Source organism: Protopterus annectens, chromosome 9.part0, assembly GCF_019279795.1.
Source record: "Protopterus annectens isolate FY-2018-M chromosome 9.part0, PAN1.0, whole genome shotgun sequence".
Taxonomy (NCBI): domain Eukaryota; kingdom Metazoa; phylum Chordata; order Ceratodontiformes; family Protopteridae; genus Protopterus; species Protopterus annectens.
The window spans coordinates 974,766,837-974,786,625 of NC_056743.1; the positions used below are offsets into that span (position 1 = coordinate 974,766,837).

At 36.5% G+C, this 19,789-nt stretch overlaps 1 protein-coding gene across 2 annotated transcripts in view; it reads left to right on the forward strand.

Moving 5' to 3' along the window:
* LOC122811703 (inactive dipeptidyl peptidase 10-like) overlaps positions 1 to 19,789 on the forward strand; it is a 656,601-nt gene that overhangs the window by 571,129 nt on the left and 65,683 nt on the right. For both annotated transcript variants that reach the window (XM_044083720.1, XM_044083719.1), the window contains exons 22-24: positions 874 to 973; positions 12,119 to 12,177; positions 12,285 to 12,357. In XM_044083720.1, the coding sequence (XP_043939655.1) occupies positions 874 to 973; positions 12,119 to 12,177; positions 12,285 to 12,357 (232 nt within the window). The remainder of the gene's footprint in view (positions 1 to 873; positions 974 to 12,118; positions 12,178 to 12,284; positions 12,358 to 19,789) is intronic.

Consider the following 19,789-nt stretch of genomic DNA (forward strand, 5'->3'; position numbering starts at 1 on the left):
AAGGACATCAAGTGTTTCACCTATTTAGCTTCTGAACGTCTATGACTTTTTACTTTTAACTTTTTAAGTCTTTATGGATAGATTGGATATCTGATCACCATAACTTGCTGAATCTTAAGTCTCTCCCAGCTGGAAAAGACCACGAATAATGCAAATTAATCAGTAAAGTTTGAAGGTGCCTAAATATGTTGGAGCCCATTATTGGTTATTACTCTGCATTTATTCTGTAACACTCTAAATGTAAAGATGCCAAAAATACAATACAAATTGCAGGTCAGCATAACAATCCTTATAGCAGCCCTCCAGCTGCATGCTAAGAATAGCATCCTTAAGCTCTGAAGGAAATGAGGCAATTGTGAAGCTTATCAGATGCATGTCAGCACTACACTCACCGCAGAGAAAGTGTAACCTGGAGCTAAACCAAAATAAAATATTGCCTTTATACCCCGGGGGGGTTAAAGAGGCAACATTCCCCTTTACAATTCATGTGATCAGTATTTTTTATTATTTGGTATTCATGAAAGGCTTCATGTGGCATTGATACATAAGTTTGATTAACTTCAGAACTGCCAGATGTGAGAGGTATCCAGAATCAAGGATGTAGAAAACATCATTAACCTTATATCTGCACTCACTAAGAAAAGACAGTCCATTGTGATTCTATTTTGCCCTCAGAAACTACACTGTATTCCTGGTACCACACTTCCTATTCTACCCAAAACATTTCTTCATTTTTTTCCCTAGTGGAACTACCACACAATTCTATCCACTAGATGGGAATTGGTCTATTGATCTGTATGAAAAAAAATGACACTAACACAAAGTGTTTTTAGCAGAATTAAGGTGGGACAGTGAAATTGTTCTGTCTTTCAGGCATATGGTGGCTATCTAATGCTTAAACTGATGGCAGCAACGAGTGGTTTGTTGAAATGTGGTGTGGCTGTGGCTCCAATCACAGACTTCAGGATACATGGTAAGTTATAATCCACGTTTAAAGTTTATTAGTAGCAGATACCTGGGATGAAGTCAGGACTTTATCACTTCATCGCACTGTCATACTTTCACATGTAATGTGTGCGTGTGTGTGTGTGTGTGTGTGTGTGTGTGTGTGTGTGTGTGTGTGTGTGTGTGTGTGTGTGTGTGTGTGTGTGTCCCATTAACAACTTCATTACATTTCACCTAGATTTTATGATCTGTGCATTTATTAAACCAAAACGACTGAATATATTTTCCTTTTATTCTCAACACAGAGATGCAAATAATGAATTATCTCAGAAGAGATCTTTCTTCATTTCAACAATCAACTGTTAATATTGGTAGAATTTTATTACAGAAAATATGAGAAAATGCAAGTAGAACTGTCAACAGGAGAAAGAGGAGAAGCTACCTACTTGGCATGTTCTGTAGCTAACACTTTACAAAAGATATAACAAAATTCAAAATTTCTTTTCGGGACCATGCCCTAACTTCTTGACTGGTCAAGGTGACTGTCATTACTGATGCTGTGGAAGGGAGGGATTGCTTACAGCACCACTTATATACCTCCCACTATGGGGGAGGGAGTTCACACTGTATGATTGCTTACATCATCACTGGCACAGCATCCCAGTAGTGATGTTCAGCACAGTCTTATACAGATGGGCTGCACTACCTATGCTCTTAGTCATCTGTAAGAGCCTCATCTTCGTTTCTGTTTCCCATTCTTTAAGCAGTTCCAGCTTGACTGGACTTTTGTTCCTTACTCCCTGAGCTCTTCTGGAATTTACAGCTAGCTTGGGCATACAAAACTAGGTAACCATTTCTAATATCAGGACTCACTTCAGCAAGTCCCAAAATACGGAGACTGGCCAAAAAAAACCAGACTTGTATATATCAAGTCTGAGGTAGCTCTTTCTTAGCATATTCCCTTTTCTCTGAAGTATGTTGATCCCAGAATTGATATACATAAGTTTGGGGTATATGGTGGGCTTGCCCTCTTGCAAAAAGCAAGTTTAGTGGAGAAGAACAATGTTCGATAATCACTCTTCTCCTGCATTTTCAGTCTTTTTTTTTCGGCGTTAATAGGTAGCCACAAAACTAATACTGCCCCTAGAAGAGTCAGAACATTCTCCAATCTGGCAACATAAGCCAGCTGAATCTGTCTTATAGAGCCAGCATCGGGTCTATGTTCAGCCATCGAATGCAACTTGCATTGAATGGCTATTCCCTGAATGTTAAACATCGAACATTACTTTTACCAAACAGGCATAGCTCCGAAAATACAATCATTGAATGGCCACAGTTGACCAACATAACAGAGCAGCTGCACCCCCCCCATACTCTTGGCTAATTATGTATACAACTCCGACATTGCACTAAATTGAGGAAATGGCAGGTTTGCTTATAGTCAAGTTACCGGTAAGTAAGTAGTACATTTTGTTCCATTATGTTGGCCAACTACAGCCATTCAATTATTTTATTTTCAGAGGTATGCCTACTTGGTATAAGTAATATTAAATGTTTAACATTCAGGGAATAGCCATTCAATGAAAGTTGCATTCGATGGCTGAACACAGACGTGCCAGCATGTTCCCCAGTCTGGCAGCATAAGCCGGACTGAATCTGTTTTATAGAATAAGATTCTCAAACGTGCCACAGACACATGCAAAACATATTCCAAGAGTCTTTGGACAAGGCACCTACAAAACTACAGAGAATGTAACTTACTCTAAAGAGAAATGACTTAAAAGTGATGCACAGAAAGTAAACATTGAGGAGAGTATATTTACCAAATAAGCATCAATTTCTAGAAGAATTACAGTTTCACTGAGGTACACTGCAGTGTTCAAATACAGAAGAAAGAAGTAAATGTTTTTTTCAGAAGTGCAGTAACTAATAAAACCAAAGAGAAGAGAGAGCACAGCGAGGTGTAGTAATGTGACAAATGTAACAACAAATACCTCTACCTCCAATGGTGTACCACAAAGACTCAGTCCAGGAGTAAAATTTAAAAATAAAACTTTTATTAAAAACAAAACAAAATTAAAACAAGTTGTACCTGAGTGCTTTTATCCTATCACATGACTTTTTCAACACTGCTTGAAGGAAATAACATACAGAATTAAATCCCCTGTTCACCCAATCATTTTTGAACAGTACATAAATTAACCAATCATAAAACAGCAATAAATGCAAAGTTAAAGGAGTACAAAAGGTTTCTCTAATGTATTCCTCAACTTCACGGCCCTTTTCCTCCCTATTTACATTGTCCTCTGTAAAGCAACAACAATAAAGCATTTACAATTTTTCTAATTCCCCTTACTTCTGTAACAGAAGCCTACCTTCTCATACTGTGATGGTTTCACTTACAAAATGATTCTCTCACGTTTGAATAAAGCTTGCTGGAGTCACCCAATTACTGACATCATCGAGGCCAGGCAGTGCAGGTACTTTTTTTTTTAATCAGTTCCCTCCCCCAAAGTGACATCACCACAGCCGTCATGTGATTCTAACAAAAATAATAAGACCCACCCATTCTGTGAAGTCATGGCTCCCTTATCCTTCCCCCAGCCTGAGTGCTGTTCATTTTATTCAGTAGTAGTGTAGTAACACTGATGTTTGGAAACACAGAAATTTGATATGCATACTTGTGCATTCTGCACGGCGAATGATGCTTAGGTGGTGTATCGCTTGCATACTTCTCTGTTGTATTTGCAGCAGATACTCCTAGTGTGCAGTGTGGGAATAGAAAGATTAAAACATTACCTTGGTATCAGAGGTGGCAGTGCAACATATTCATAGTGGCTTAACATGAGAGTAGCTCTAAGCAAACACCATGTGAAACCTGAACAAGTACCTAGAATTATTCAGTGCAGCTTCCACACCTTAAGTCTGAAAATGAATTCACATACTCACATGAACAGGAGTAGTTGCATATTGATGGCTAAAGGTGTATGGGCATGTCAGGTGGTTACTACACTGCAAAAGTGGTATGTAATGGTGGAGATATTTGGAAGGCATGAGCAAACACACCAGTATATTAAAGCCATAGCACCAATTGAACTGGAGGCTGGCAAATAGATTTAGTAAGGGATTTTGTCCATGCACAAATATTTCAACAGTGATTCTTTGCAGTGGCATCCATTATCTGATTCAAGGTAAGTTAACCTTGATGTCCTTTATTAAAAAAAAAAACAATACAAAATTTACTTTGTTATAAGTGACTTCTGGACACAAGAAAAAGGAAGGGGAAAATATAGCAATGTGGTTTGTATGTACAAAGACAAATCCAGGGACACTGCAAAAGGTTTTTTTTTGCAAACCAACCAGTGGAGTAAAAACATATGAAGGCAAACACTGCATACCAACACACTTTGCACATGTAAATCTCAATTTTTAACGAGGTGGAAGCATGAAGTGATACCTTAACACTTAAATTAATAAAGATCTAAACTGGTTAACAGTATAAATGTTTTATTCTTTAGCTCCTTGGTGCAAGACCTTACTGGATGTGATTGCCGGGTCAAATTACCCTCAGGACTTTGACAGCTAGGGAAGCTAAGTGTTATGGGGGAGGGGAGAAGTAAATGGACTGGAATTCATTGCCTCACAAATTAGTGCCATTTAAACTAAATTAGAAAAAAAGGCAGCAGTAAACAGCACTTTGAGTGTGTTCTGTGGCATTTGCACTATTTTTGTTTTATGTAGTCATCCAGCAGTAGGGAATGTTTCTTACACTGTTCTATTTTACTCAGTACTTTGTACGCATGCAACATCTATGAAATGACAGGAACTTTAGGCAAACGGAGGCCTGCATGATGTAACATTTTTGAGCCAAACAATGATTTCTGGGATACTGGATGGCAACCTGATTTATCCAAACCACGTCAATATGCCAGCCTCCAGGTGGTCAGAGTCTGGAATTACATATAAAAATATTTAAAATCCTGTAAATAATCCCAGAGTGCTGTTAAAGTGTAGGAAACATCATGCCATGATGTTTTAAACATGTTTTTTATGTCTGTGGGTGTCGTACTCCTTTAAGTAACTTGTTCCACCCAATCACTTTTGGACATTGAAAAAATAAACCAATCATAAAACAGCTCTGTTCTACCCAATCACATTCGGACCTGGCAAAAAGAAACCAATCATAAAACAGCCCTGTTTTACCCAATCACATCTGGACTTTGCAAAAATAAACCAATCATAAAACAGCAGGAAATGGAAAGTTAAACAACCTATTCTACCCAATCACATTCGGACTTCGCATAAATAGACCAATCATAAAACAACAAGAAAAGCAAATCTACATATATGAAAACTTATCATTGCAAATAAATAAGCAAATAAAATAGGCTATTTGTTTTGTTTTTAATAAAAGTTTTGATTTTAAATTTTACTCCTGGAGTGAGTCTTTGCGGTACACCATTGGAGGTAGAGGTGTTTGTTGTTGGATTTTTCAGAAGTGTACTGACCTTGGCTTAGAAATGCAACTACTGTAAGACATTACAATGAAAGGATAACCTAAGGAAAAGTCATTAGTAAGGAAAGAAATTCAGCCTTATTTTTCTTTCAGATATGGAAGAAGTTATGTCCAAGGCATAATGTTCACGCCTGACAAAGTAATACTTCCCAATCAGCTGAGACAACAAATGCTTGACAGCATGCTTGAATCACATTTTGGTATAATAAACTGCAAATAAAAAGCAAGCCATAGAAGATTTTAGTTAGGGATGCCAACTCAGATTATCTGATTGGGAGGGATACTTTAGAGCTACACAGTTATGGTGCCTATACATAGCATAAGCAAAAAGTTATAATTCAAAGTGGAAAGGGGTGATTATGAAATGGGGGAAGTTCAAAAAAAAAGGAGAGACTGGGATTTTGGATGCAGGATAAGGGAATCTTAAGTGAAAGGCCAGCACTGATAGAGTATTTATTTGAATCTACAACAGATGCTGCTGCTGCTAAAAAAGAGATAATTAGTATTGTAAAATACTGCATGATATCCATAAGAACCAAACAGCAGAGGTTAGAAAAGCTGGGAAAGAGAGACTGGATAGGAAATTCAGAAAGAAACAATGGCAGGATATCTGTATGGCTCCCAAATATGCAACAAAGACTAGAAAATTTAGAATTTTAGATTTTTGATTGGAAGTGTCTGCATAAGTATTTTTATATCCCAAGCAGACTTCAGTGAATGTTTTTTCAGGTACATTGCAAATGTTGGCGGTATGATGGGGATGAAAGAAGTAATATGAAACATATTTTTTGGTAGTGTAATGATTTGGCAGGCTTCAAAAATTCCCTGCAGAGTACTCTGTATGAAATACTGGGTGAGCAAAGTTGTGTAACTAAAAAATTTTTTTTGAGCTGGGATTCAAGATCTGAATTGTCTAAAACATAGTAAGGCCTTGCTAAGTTTAATTCTGATGGTTGCCAAAAAAGCAGTTAATAGAAAATGGAAATCAAAGTCCAAATCAGACGTATATGAAGGAGTTACTATAGTAAGAGAGAGAAAAGAATTGGAAGTGGGATCTTTAAAGAGAGTGGGAGGAGTAGGAGTAAATTACATAGAAAAATGGGAGTTGTGGGAACAATACATACAGAATAATATTTTGGAGGAGAAATGAGGTTTAAGAGAAGGCAAGAATGGAATGAGCTATGTAATGTTTGATTGACAATGACTGTACAGAAGATCATATGTGATGTATAATGTTTGTAACTGATAATATATCAATATGGTTTATTTTATTTTATATAATTGTATGATTGCCTATGTCATATGTCATAATTCAATAAAGATGATTAAAAAATAAGAATGTCAGCTCAGAGAGAATGAGTAGCATGGAGTTGTGCCATCTTTACTGGATACCATAACAGCAATCTTTAAGAAGAGATGTCATCATATCCAGTAAGTAGTCATGCATGGGTTTGTCTGGGATCTGACCTGTTCTAGCTAAGAGAAGCCAATTATTTAATAGTTGTGGCTTATTATTTCATGCTCCCTGAGATAATCAGACTGACAGACACAAGTACAAATGTGATTTTTGCATTAAAGATATGTCATTCTGACAGTAGTTCACAGTACAAAAGTCAGAAATTTGAAAGATTTGTACAAGAACAGAGATGTGGGTATGGAATATCCACTCCACACTATCCTCAGTCTAATGAGCAAGAGGAGAAAATTATCCAGACAAGTGAAGGATTTGATAAGAAAGAGGTGTAGCAATAGCTATCATGACTGCTAAGAAGGCTGAAAAACATATCATCTGCTTCCTGTTGCATTAGTGAGGCCTGAAAATCAAAATAAAGTGGAGGTAATGCTGGAACGAAACCAACAAAAGACAAAAATATTACTATGATACAAACTGCACATGACTAGAAGACTCACAGGCTGGAGGAATACCTTTCAACCTCTTACCACAAGAATCAGGGACAAAGCCAAAAGTGAGGGAGGGGCAAAGGCCCAAAAATAAGAACAGATTTTAAACAATTGTTCTTACAAATAAGAAAGCTGCTGCAATAACAGGTTTTGCATTGGCATATATTTTCTGAAGGATATGTATGAAGTCTGAAACACAACTGTCTGTCATTATTTAGTGACTGTAATCCCCAATGATTTGGAAGAAAATCAGACATTTTACAAGAGGTAGACAAAAAAAATGATAGCCACAAATATGGACATTCTGTAAATTCTGGACAATTCAGTGGTATGGTTGGAGGCAGAATAAGAACTCAAAAACCCACGGGGAAATCTAAGCCTGAGCTGAACTTATTGGTACAGGTCTTAAATCAAGATCCTTCATAGCCTTTGAAGAATATAAATAAGCTGTATAGAAGAACCTGCAGAAAACAATTACGTCAATGTTGGAATTCCAGGAAGCTGAGAAATTAGAATTGTTATACCCAGTCCTTTTACAACAAAACAGAGATTGTCAAAACTGCGGTAGTCAATAGCTGCAGAAAGAGACTCCTGAAGCTGTGTCTCCAAATAAAGCTATATCAAAGAAAAAACTGACTCAAGATGAAAGATCAGTTGTCTCATGTAATTAGTCCTGTTAAATTCTCAAGATTTGGTAGACCACTGAAGGAACCAAACAGATATATTGACTGTAACAAAGTTAAACATGATTTTAAATTTACTGAAATGTGCTTACCAGATGGGTAGCAAACCGGCTCACTGATAGAACCCACATAGTCAAAATAGGGGAAGCCACCTCAAGCAGTAGACCCGTAATAAGCAGCATACCCCAGGGTTTGGTCTTGGGGCCTCTGTTATTTGGGATATACTTTTCTGAGGTGCAGGCCAAAACCAGTGGGCTATAGCTGACCAAGTCTGCAGACAACTGCAAGCTGGGTGTTGTCATCAGTTCCCCTAGTGATGTCGACATCCACCAAGAGGGTCTTACTCAGACAAATGACTGGTGCCAGAAAAATGGCCTCAAGCTGAATATCAAAATATGCATCATTTTCCCCTTTGGGGAGAGTGACATCCCCACAAATTATCACATTAATAATGTCCTAAGCACGCAATCAGTCATGAGGGATTTGGGCACTCAGGTTGATAGCAACCTGACTTTTTACCACCATGTTGCTTTCATTGTACGGAAAGCCTTCTACATGGCTTACCTCATATGTAATGGTATCTCATCCAGGGACAAGGAGGTCATAACATCCCTGTATTCTTCCTTTATAAGGCCCATTATTGAGTATAATGTACCTCGCAAAGCACATGCAGCAGCTGGAGAGACCACAGAGGTTCCTCACCAGGAGAATCCAGAGCCTCAAACATCTACCATACACAGATAGGCTAAAAGCCCTATCCTTCTACTCAGTTTCATACCGACTCTTCAGAGGTGACCTCTGTCTGGCATACAAGATGATCACGGACTCCACCTTGATGGGACTGCTGTATATCCGCAAGTCAAGCTCCACTCAGGTAACCCACATGCTTGGCCTCAACCTGGTTTATGACATCAACAAGACTCGTTGGCAGGACAGATTTGTGTCCTAGAGACCCCCATCTATGGAACAGACTCACTCTCCACATCAAGCAGAGTACCACTTTACCCCTTTTTAAGCGCAACCTGGATAGGAAACAGAAAATATACCCCTGGGATTCCACCCGTGTCCCCACTGGACAGGGGCATCAGGTGCTGATTTGTCTAAACATGGGCTAAACTCTTGACTAAGCTTATAAGGGCCTCAAGGCCAATAGCCTAGTAACCTCCTATGATCCTATGAGTAAGTATAAAGGTAAATAGCCTATGCCATACATGGTGTAGTTTTAAGGTTAATTTACAATGAAAAGTGTAAAGTAATGCTTGCTACCTCATGTATGTACTGAAGACAAATTCTGTAACTTTAAAAAAGGTGGTCTTATAGGTTCATAGGTTGGTACTAGGCTATCAGCCCTAGGGCCTATACAAGCCTAGCCATAACAATTCCCTGGCTATTTCTTCCCACACTATTTACTTCCCTAGACCCCTGTCTAGCAGGGTGACTGACGTGATCCCTGGGGTGAATTTCCTTTCTCCCATCCAATCGTCAAGGTTCCTTTTGAAGAGGGCCAAAGAGGCACTCTCCTTGACATGTATGGGCAATCTATTCCAGAGTTTGGGGAGTCTCTGGGTCAGGAACCTATCCCTCCAGCATGTTTTGTTTATTGTGATGACAAGGTTTAGATCCTGAAGCGTGTGGCTCTGAGGGATTGGGATTTCTTTAAGTGTAGCATGTCCAACAGCTCTGGGTTTGACATGGCCTTGTATGTTAAGCCAAGATCGCCTCTGAGTAGACGATATGCGACAGAGTATAGCTGGAGTTTTTTAAGGTGGTCAGCATAGGGCATCTGCTTTAGGCCTGTGATTCTTTTAGTGAGGTATTTCTGCCACCTTTCCAGTTGTTGCAGATGTCTTGAGAGGTACATACCAAATGGGGCATTGTATTCTATAATAGGTCCAATGAGGGATGAGTACAGTGGGACAATTACCTCCTTTTTTCTGGATCAAAAGCCCTTAGTGATGAGGTGTGCCACATAGAAGGATTTCCTGACTGTCTTGATGTGTTTTGGCCCAATTCTCCCTTTTACTTTAACTTATACTGCCTTATACTTTTTTAAATGGAGCCACAAGTCACAAGTTGGGGATAAAGTCTGTGTTATGAGCTGTCCATAAACTTTGTATTTCTTCTTCTACAATGTTTTTCTTAACTACCAGTTTAGTTAATTTCTTCTTACTTTTTCCTTCTTTCATCACCTCACCATTCTCACATATATCTACCAGTACTGCTGAAGTGTCATAGAAAACATTCACAATATTTCTCCCATCATATTGTAGAATGTATTGTGATAGTAAAACATAATCTAGTTGTGATTTAATTATGTTCTAATATATGTAAAAGGTCTTCCTCTGTATATAATACCCACATTTTACAACTCTTCTATTTTTTACATTGTGTTATTTTATTTTCCTTTTTCTAGTATCACAATTAAATCATCTAAAACTATAACTGTCATATGTACTGACATGCTTTTATGTCATCAAATAACTGTTCTCTCTCTTTTGCTACAGTATATGCATAAATAACCACTATTCTAATTACTCTGCCATCAGTCTTAATATTCAGTATTGAAGCCCATTCTGTTTTACAATCAAAAATATAATACTTTCAGTTTTTCATTTTTAATAAAAACATAACTCCAGAACATGTGTCAGAGTCCTGATTTAATAATATCTTAATTTTCCATGGTCTTTCTCTGAAAAATTGGCATCTTCATTGAAAAAATCATGTATTCAGTAAAACTATAGCATCCACATCTGGCTTTAAACATATGAACTGTTAAGATCTAACAGTTTTTACAAGTAGTCACATAGCCTGATGTAGCCCTGCCTTTAAGCAGCCACGTTTAGTATGGATCTATTTGAAAGCATCAGACAATCTATTCATTGAATTGCTATTATTTATCAAGACCACAAAACTGAAGAATGCATTCACTGAACGTTTATATTGTCGAATATATATTCATTAAAAAACATTAGTTGACCAGCTGCTAAGACAGCGATAATGTACTGCAGAATAATGTCAGCAATCAGTTAGAAATATTATACAAAGAAACCCTGTATATGTTAAATTACAGAAACAGTTTACATACACCTGTGAATGCCTAGTTTAACTATAAAAATGTAAGGCATTATAGAATACTATTTTATAAGCAGACTATTTCAATGTTAAACAGAAAACTTTACTGTTGAATTTGAGGGGATACTATTCTACAATGTAGTATTTTGGTTTATATTGTATACATATTGAGTTTGGGAGATTGCTGTTTTCTGTTTAATTTAGTTCCTCCCCAGGTTAGGATGATGTCTGTGATGTTGGCCAGTTATGGCAATTCGATCAGGTGGGATCAATGAATGAATTATTCGATGTTGTGGTCTCAATAAATAGTACTTCAATGTTTTGAAATCTATCCTTTTAATGTAGCATCACTGTTTTGGCCAGACTACACTATACCTCACCATACCTTCATGCAGTGCAGCATCTTGGAGTGTTCTCTTCCCAATAGTTTTTCTCCCAGCCACTCCTCAGGTTCCAGCAGGCTGTGGAAAGCGTCCACTGTTCTGCTTGCTTAACTGATAAAAATAATGAATTAAAAACTGCAGATGGGACAAAACACTCAACCTCATTTACCAACATATCACCAGGCAGATTTGATGTTCTAGACTATGTCATGGTTATCTGGGAAGGTTCTTGTCATTCTGCCTGTTAAATGTATCATTATGTGGCTTGGGTCATGCTTGAAATATGTCTATGCACACAACAGCTTAGTTATAAAAAATAATTAATTAAATTTAATTATTTAATGATTAACTATATAGTTATATGTTTTAATATATTGCTTTACAAAAATTTCTTCCTGCTTCATGCTCACAAATGTTAAAAAATGAATGGATAAACAAATACTTTTGTTTCTCCAGAATTCATATATTCTACAAATGGATGTCTAGGTACAAGAGTAGTCAAAATTCATATGACTGATGAAATTAGATCATAACAGACAAAATCCTTGTAGGAAAAATATCATGTCCTTTTACTATAATGTATATTGTTTTATTTTCTTTACTTTTTAATGGAAAAGCTGCCATGTTTTCTGAAAGATATCTAGGGCTTCCTTCCTACGAGGACACTATGTATGCAGTAAGTATTATTTTTTTTTTCTGTTTGGTTACAGTTTGTGACGTCAGATGAGATGCTATGAATCCTACTGCATTATTTAACTGGCTTTTTGTTAATGCTTTTTGAAGGTCGCTTCACTACTTGAAGAAGTTCCCAGACTGCAAAATGAGAAACTCTTCCTGATACATGGAACAGGAGATGGTAAGAACATTTATATAAAAACAGTAATCAATTTCTCTTTTTATCAGGCCTAAAGAAAACAGCAAATCATTCTTACTCATGTGGGCAGATGCATCTTATAGTAATAGTCCAAATGATTAGAGCACAGTATTAATAAATGCCTCATGAAAGTGTTTTCATCAACTGAAACCTAAATTTCCCTGTGTTGTATTTGTTGTTTAACTCATTTTAATACTATTCAAATCCTTGGCTCAAGAATGCTGGACAAAGCAAAAATACATAAATAAAGGGGCAAAGAGCCAACATCTGGGGTAATTTTTAAATATTATTATAATTCTCTAAAATAATTAAATAGCAGGTGTAGCATTAGCATGCAGTTTCTGAACAATAATAAGTATGAAACTTTAATATGTGGCATTACTGACTGACTGTAATCATCAATAATTACAAGACAGGGCAAAAACTGGGTGTTCTGCAAAATTCTGAGCAGCAGAGAGTATGCTCATTGCATCCACTGAAGCTCTGGAAAGTTGAAATTCCAATGATTATTCTGATAAAATCAAATGCAAACAACTGCTCATATCTGTTGAAATGTGATGGTAAAGAAGTACACCCGGCAAAGTATTTAGCAAGACATTGGGTTTTGCACACCACATTCATTAGATTCCAAGAATTAACATGAATTTTTAAACCACAACAACCACAGCAAACAGTTTACATTACAGTTATACACACACACACACACACACACACACACACACACACACACACACATATATATATATATATATATATATATATATATATATATATAGGTTTACTAGACAATCTTGAAATAATGAAATGTCGAATTTCAGTATTTTGAGACTGAATAGTGGAAAGTGCAGTAACGCAAAACTGTACTATGTCGAATGTGAAAATTTCAAATCCGCTGTCATGATGTTGCGTTCGTGATGTGTGGTGCGGTTTATGGATTTATCTGGGGATTCAGGTAAGTGGTGTTTATGTAAGGGTATTGGGTATGAATTTTAGTGTGTGAGTGTGAGTAGTGGTGTTTTTTGTGTGTTTGTGTGTTTAGTGTGACCTCGGAGTTAGTATATATGAGTGGGGGTGTGTGGGGGGTGCAGCCCCCCCCCGCTTATAGGTAGGGTAGGTGTGTTTGTGTGTGTTGTTTTGTTTGTTGTAGTGTAGATAGGTGTGTGTGTGTGTGTGTGTGTGTGTGTGTGTGTGTGTGTGTGTGTGTGTGTGTGTGTGTGTGTGTGTGTGTGTGTGTGTGTGTGTGTGTGTGTGTGTGTGTGTGTGTGTGTGTGTGTGTGTGTGTGTGTGTGTGTGTGAGATTGTGTGTGTGTGTGTGGTCACAGATGTGGGTTTTCGGGTATGTGGGTTTTCTACTATTCAGTCTCGAAATAGTGAAATTCAACATTCCAGTATTTCGAGATTGTCTAGTGAACCTACATATATATATATATATATATATATATATATATATATATATATATATATATATATATACTGTAGCAGCGTTTTGTTCATTTCATATGATACTAAGCAGTTCTGTCTCCATTGCTTGGTTGTTGAATTATTTACAGAAATATGAAGATTATGGCAATGTGCAAAATTAGTGAATGAACAACATTTAGTATCTCTCCAGTTCTGCTAGGCAGAAGTCAACTATGAGTGCAGTTGTATAGGTCATCGTGTAAGCTTTAAGATGAAATATTTCATTAGCATATATGTAACTTCACTTTGTAAGTAGCAATGAAAATTTGAAGTGACAGTTCTAGATGTATAGAGGCATTACTAGGATGAAAAGGTAATGTTTGGAGGTGTAATTACTGAAAGAAAGAAGGCAGCTTTCTTGAAAAGCATGTGTGTGTGTGTGTGTGTGTGTGTGTGTGTGTGTGTGTGTGTGTGTGTGTGTGTGTCTGCACATGCTTATATGCCTATGTATGTGTGGGTGTCTGTGTTTGAAAGTAGATCTCTGTATGTGTCTTTATGCATGTCTGTGTATGTCTGTTTATCTGTGCATCATTGTTTGTGTATTACTTCAGTGTAACTGCTGTATCAAAGAAGAAATAGTACAATACACAATATATTCACCTTCCCATAATGATTATCAGAATGGCATCCAATAGAGCCCATATCTACTGAGCATGACAACATATTGGTGAATCTGAAATCCCAAATAAGTATGGTCTTTGTGAAATGTATTTTCTCTTAGTAGTCTGGGCAATCACAGATGACAGCAGGTATCTGACTGGATTCATATAAACAAGATCTGGAAACCAAATGTCATTTGTCTTCACAGAAAGTAAACAATGTACAGCAGCATTTCTGTACCTGGCACTGCTTAAACAGTTCTGTGCTACATATTTTTTGCCACCACAGTGGTCTGTTTAATTTATATATATATATATATATATATATATATATATATATACATGGGTCTACTTTGTTTCACAGAATGGCATTTTTTTTCACTGAAGTTCATTTCAAAGTTCATTACATTTTAGGTGGGGGGCTTCACCCCCCACACCCCCCAATGTGGGGGGCTGTGCCCCCCACACACCCCCAACTATATATATATCAACTCCAGGGTCGCACAACATTGGGGAAGGGGGCAAATGCTTGTCGATGTAATGAACTTTCAGTGAAATGAAAGTTCGACGAAATGCCATTCTGTGAAACAAAGTAGACCCATATATATATATATATATATATATATATATATATATATGTATATATGACAAGCCTTATTAATTAGACTGGCAGACACCACACTCCAACTATAAGTGCAATACACCAAAGGACATGTTTCTTTCCAGTTATGATGCCTACAAATTGATAGACAGACATGCATTACTCACAGTATAAATGGAAATAAAACAGTTGCTGTGCAGCATTATCATTATAAAAACAGGGAAATCGATAGTATTACATCTTAATAGCTAAGGACACAGATAGGCGGATATACATATAGTCTTTTAAAGGCCTGTTTCATGCTCATTACTAATGCAACAAATACGCACTAATCCACTGACACATAACCTAGGGAGATATGTGCACCATTTCTGTTTACAGACATATGCTAGACAGATGTGTCATTCAATTCTCTGAATGCAACAAACTGTCAGGCAGACCTGTCACAGGTTTTATTAAAACAAACAGAAATGGACATCTGTAGTATACCTTTGATTTATGATACAACATATATTCAGGCAGTTGTACACCACTTTTGCTGTAAGCACTTTATAGGTATATTTCTACTGCTCCCATAGGATCAAAATAAACCAAGATGCACATAGGTATATTATTGACACAAATGGGAGACTAACAGGCAAGCAATAATTCCATTATAATTATGACATAGATCTGTATCAGTCAGAGAAACAAAGGCATGTAGTATTTATTTCCTGTATTCTGTCAGCTGTACTAACACAGTTGGGACAGTACAAGTTACAGTGAAGATCTGGGAAGAAAAACTCTGTCTGATAAAAAAGACTTAATAGCATATTCAAGTACATTCCAATGTCCATAAATTTAAAAGTTTATAGGAGTAATTAAGAACATGCAGGCATAACAGTTACTAAGAACAGTGCATCTACAGTTAATAAAACATTTTTTTTGTAGCTTGATGAATGAATAAAAGGTAACGTGTTTAAGGCTCTTAGTTAGTTTCCTGGTATACAATATTGAAAAACATAATTAGCAAACAAAAATACTCCTGTCATAAGGTTTATAGATTCATAGCTTCTGTTACCAAGGTTATGATATACTGGCCTTACAGAAGCTTGATTGTCATAATGCCACATCAATATCTTCTGTTTCTCAAATGCATAACAAGATTTTATTGAAGGAAGTTACTAGCGGACGACTTTGGAATGTAAACAGAAGCATATTCTGTAATCTTAAAAGGCAATGTATAATATTATAGGTCATTTTTTTTCTATTATTGATATTTATTTTTAATATTAGGTTCCCCAAGCTAGCGTTAGTCCCCCAGTGGTACACTCCACACAGAGACTTGCAAACAGAACTAGACTGGACACTGCCTTACAGACCAGGCAGATGTCATCTCCTAGGAACCCATACAAAAAAGAATACAATAACATTTCTTGTCTTGCCTTACTGAATACTTCAACTTTTCCAACCTTATAATTATTCTAATAAAAATTGTGCTTTTTTTCAATTTTTTTCAGGTAGCTTGCTTAAAGGCTACAGATTGCAGCACTGTATTAAAATGTTTATGTCAGTGGACTTGTGAGATGGCTTCACACTGAGGAACACCTAAATTTCAGCTTTCCCACTGTGGAAAGAGAAACTGAGAAACAGCCAGTGATATTGTCATCTTGAGTAAAACTCAGTCACTGGCTAGTAAGTACACTACCTGGATGTCAGCAAAGAAGAATCTAAGAGAGCCTGACAGAAACTCAGCTAGAAAAGGTGAAGAGAGACACTGACTGAGAAAAATCCTGCAGCTGTTCAGCAAAAGGCAGTTCAAGCTCCAGCTTTGGTGCAAGGCATGGCCTCCAGTAATCTATAATAAAAAATAAGTCAAATGTACCCAAAGCTGATTAAAGTAAACAGAACACTGAAGGAGTATATCAACTCAAATAACAAAAGACTGGAAAAAATGGAAGAAGCTTTAAACAGATATTCAGATAAGATGATAAAACTGCAGGTCAAAATGGAAAAAAAAGGCTGGCTGAGTATGAGACTGCTCAAAAAAGATGTTTCAAAAAGTGGCGGAATTAGAGGACAGAGCACATAGGGAAAAATCTGAGATTTTCTGCTGTACTAGAGAAACTGGAAGGAACAGACTGTATTAAGTTTATGAAGGCACAAATAAGCAACTGGACTGGTATTCCTCAGCATGAATTGTTAATTGAAAGGGCACACTAAGTGTATGCTCCAAATCTGACCATAAGAAAGCAGCCAACACCTTTATTAATAAAAATGCAACCCTACCAGTGGAAAGAGCTGATCCTGACAAAACTGTGGCAAAAGGGCAAAGTATTAAAAATTGGGGACAGTAAAGTACTTATGGAAAATGATTACTCACTGTACACCAGGCAGAAGAGAAACAAGTTTGTCCCAGTAATCGGGGAATGTTGAGAGGCAGGTGGGAAATTCAAGCTGCTGAATTCACCTATCTTCAAAATATTTCTTCCTGGAGGATCAAAGTCATATTTTGATACAGAACAGGCTAAGGAAGAAATGCAGAGGTCTGTCCATCAAAAAATAAGCCATCAAGCAAAACGGTCTCCGGTCCTCGTTATTTTGATGATAAAGCACACAAAGAGAGTTTGCCAGTGGAATCCTTTCCACTGTTCTGTTGGAAAATGCTTGACAAATAGCAAAAAGTGCAGAGTTGACCAGAGGAAATGGGAGTACCTTGGAACTGAACCAGGGTCTGGAGTGGGGAGATTGAGGTGAACAGGAAGAAGACCAGCAACATGGAAATTAGAGAATAAATGTGAGACTGCAGAGCATCAATCGCATTTGTGAAATACAGCTGTATAAGTGAAGAGAGTGGACTTTTGCTGACCTTGTTAAACTTGTGAGGAACTAAAAATCATTTGCCTTATTTCATGTCATTAATGTTTGGAAGGACTCTGAGGGGAGGGGAAGAAAAAGGTAACTAAGTAAAACAATGTCTGTTCTTAACAGTATTTCTAAGAAAGTTTTCACAATATAAATTGTATATTTTATATTTTATTGTAAAGTATTTTAGTTGTTCTTGTATGTGATAAAGTTACTAAAGTAAGCATGCTTTTTTCTTCTTCTTCTTCTTTCTTTTTTGGTATTATGAAATGTAGGCATTACAGTGCAAAAAGAGAAGAAAAGCTAGACAAAATCATGTTTAAGTTAATAAGCTGTAATCTTAGGTTGTTGAGGTGAGAGATCATGTGAAAAAGTAATCAGGTCATAATACATGTCGAGCTGATATGTTTTTATCTTATTTTTGCATAGGTGAACATCTAGATTAAGACCCTTGGCTTAATCCAATAGCAAATTTTAAGTAAATATGAGAACACTGAAAGTACTGAAAAGTTTTCCCTTAGCAATAAATGTTTTAGCTTGTCTTTTAGGCTACAGTTACTACTATATTTTGATTTTTTTCTCTTATTTCACCATGGAAACAAGCTGATAAAAGGGAAATAAAAGACAGAACACTGGTTTCTTCAAGGTTAAAAGTTAATGATTTTTGAAAGCATGCAAGTTTTCTTCACATATAGGCAAATAAAGATAAAAAAGAGACAACACCAATTAGAGTAAGTAGAAACATGGGCAATAGCATGTGACTTAGCTTGAATAACCTCAATTTCACGTTAATTATACCTGTGTTAGCAGCTGTTTATTTGACACAAATGTTCCTATTAGGAGAGTTAAGCTTTATTATTTGAAGATGTACATAGTTATGTGTGTTCCTATTAACTTAACAGGTAATGAGGGTGTTTTGTGGTGTTTTTTGTTTGATGGTTTTTATTAAAACAAAAAAGTATTGTAAAATGTGACATGGGTTCCAGTGTTGATGATAAGAAAAAAACTATATAGATGATATACCTGCCAAAAATTAATGGGTGCATGTATCACAAAAGATGAAATAGATATTTTTAAAAAGCTGCTATATATAATAGGTGGGAATAATGACTTCTTACCATAATGGTGATGCATTCTAATTTATCTTGGAATGTGAACAGTCTCACAGGTATAGAAAAATGTAAGAATACTTAATTATATTAAGAAATGCAGAATGCAAGGAGCAATGTTACAGAAGATGCATTTTAAAGAACTGAGCATGTGAATTTGATAAATAAAGGATTTCAGGATGGATATTCTACAGAATAGCAGGGACAAATGAAAAGAGAAATACTTATATTAATTGCTACGGAAGCTCCAGTAGTGATAGAAGAGGGGGAAAAGATAATAATGAGAGATTTGTGGTAGTAAGGGGCTACTGTCGAGGGATGAGGATTACATTGGCATGTATTTATATTCCACTAAAACTGCTATTACGGAGCTTTAAAAATTAAAAGAAATAATCAGCTTTCAGCAGAGAATATTACTTGTAGTTAGGGACTGTAATTTGATTTGCAATAATGAGGATGTATCGGGGCGGTAAAAGGGAAATATAACAAAAGACGGTAGATTTCTGAAGAAATTTATGAAAATATTTGATACAACAGAAGTAGATATGAATTCAGTAGTAGGAACTAAGAGAGAATTTACATATTATTCCCAAAGGTACAATAAGTGGGCTAGACTAGACAGAAATTATATTTCACAGCAACATGTGCATTTAATTGAGAACTTTTACATACATCCAATAACCATTTCAGATAATGCACCAATAATTACTAAGATAAAAATACAGGTTAATGAAGTGAAAATGAGACACTGGTGCTTCTCCACCTACCTGTTAAAAAGGGAGGAATTTCAGGAATTAGTA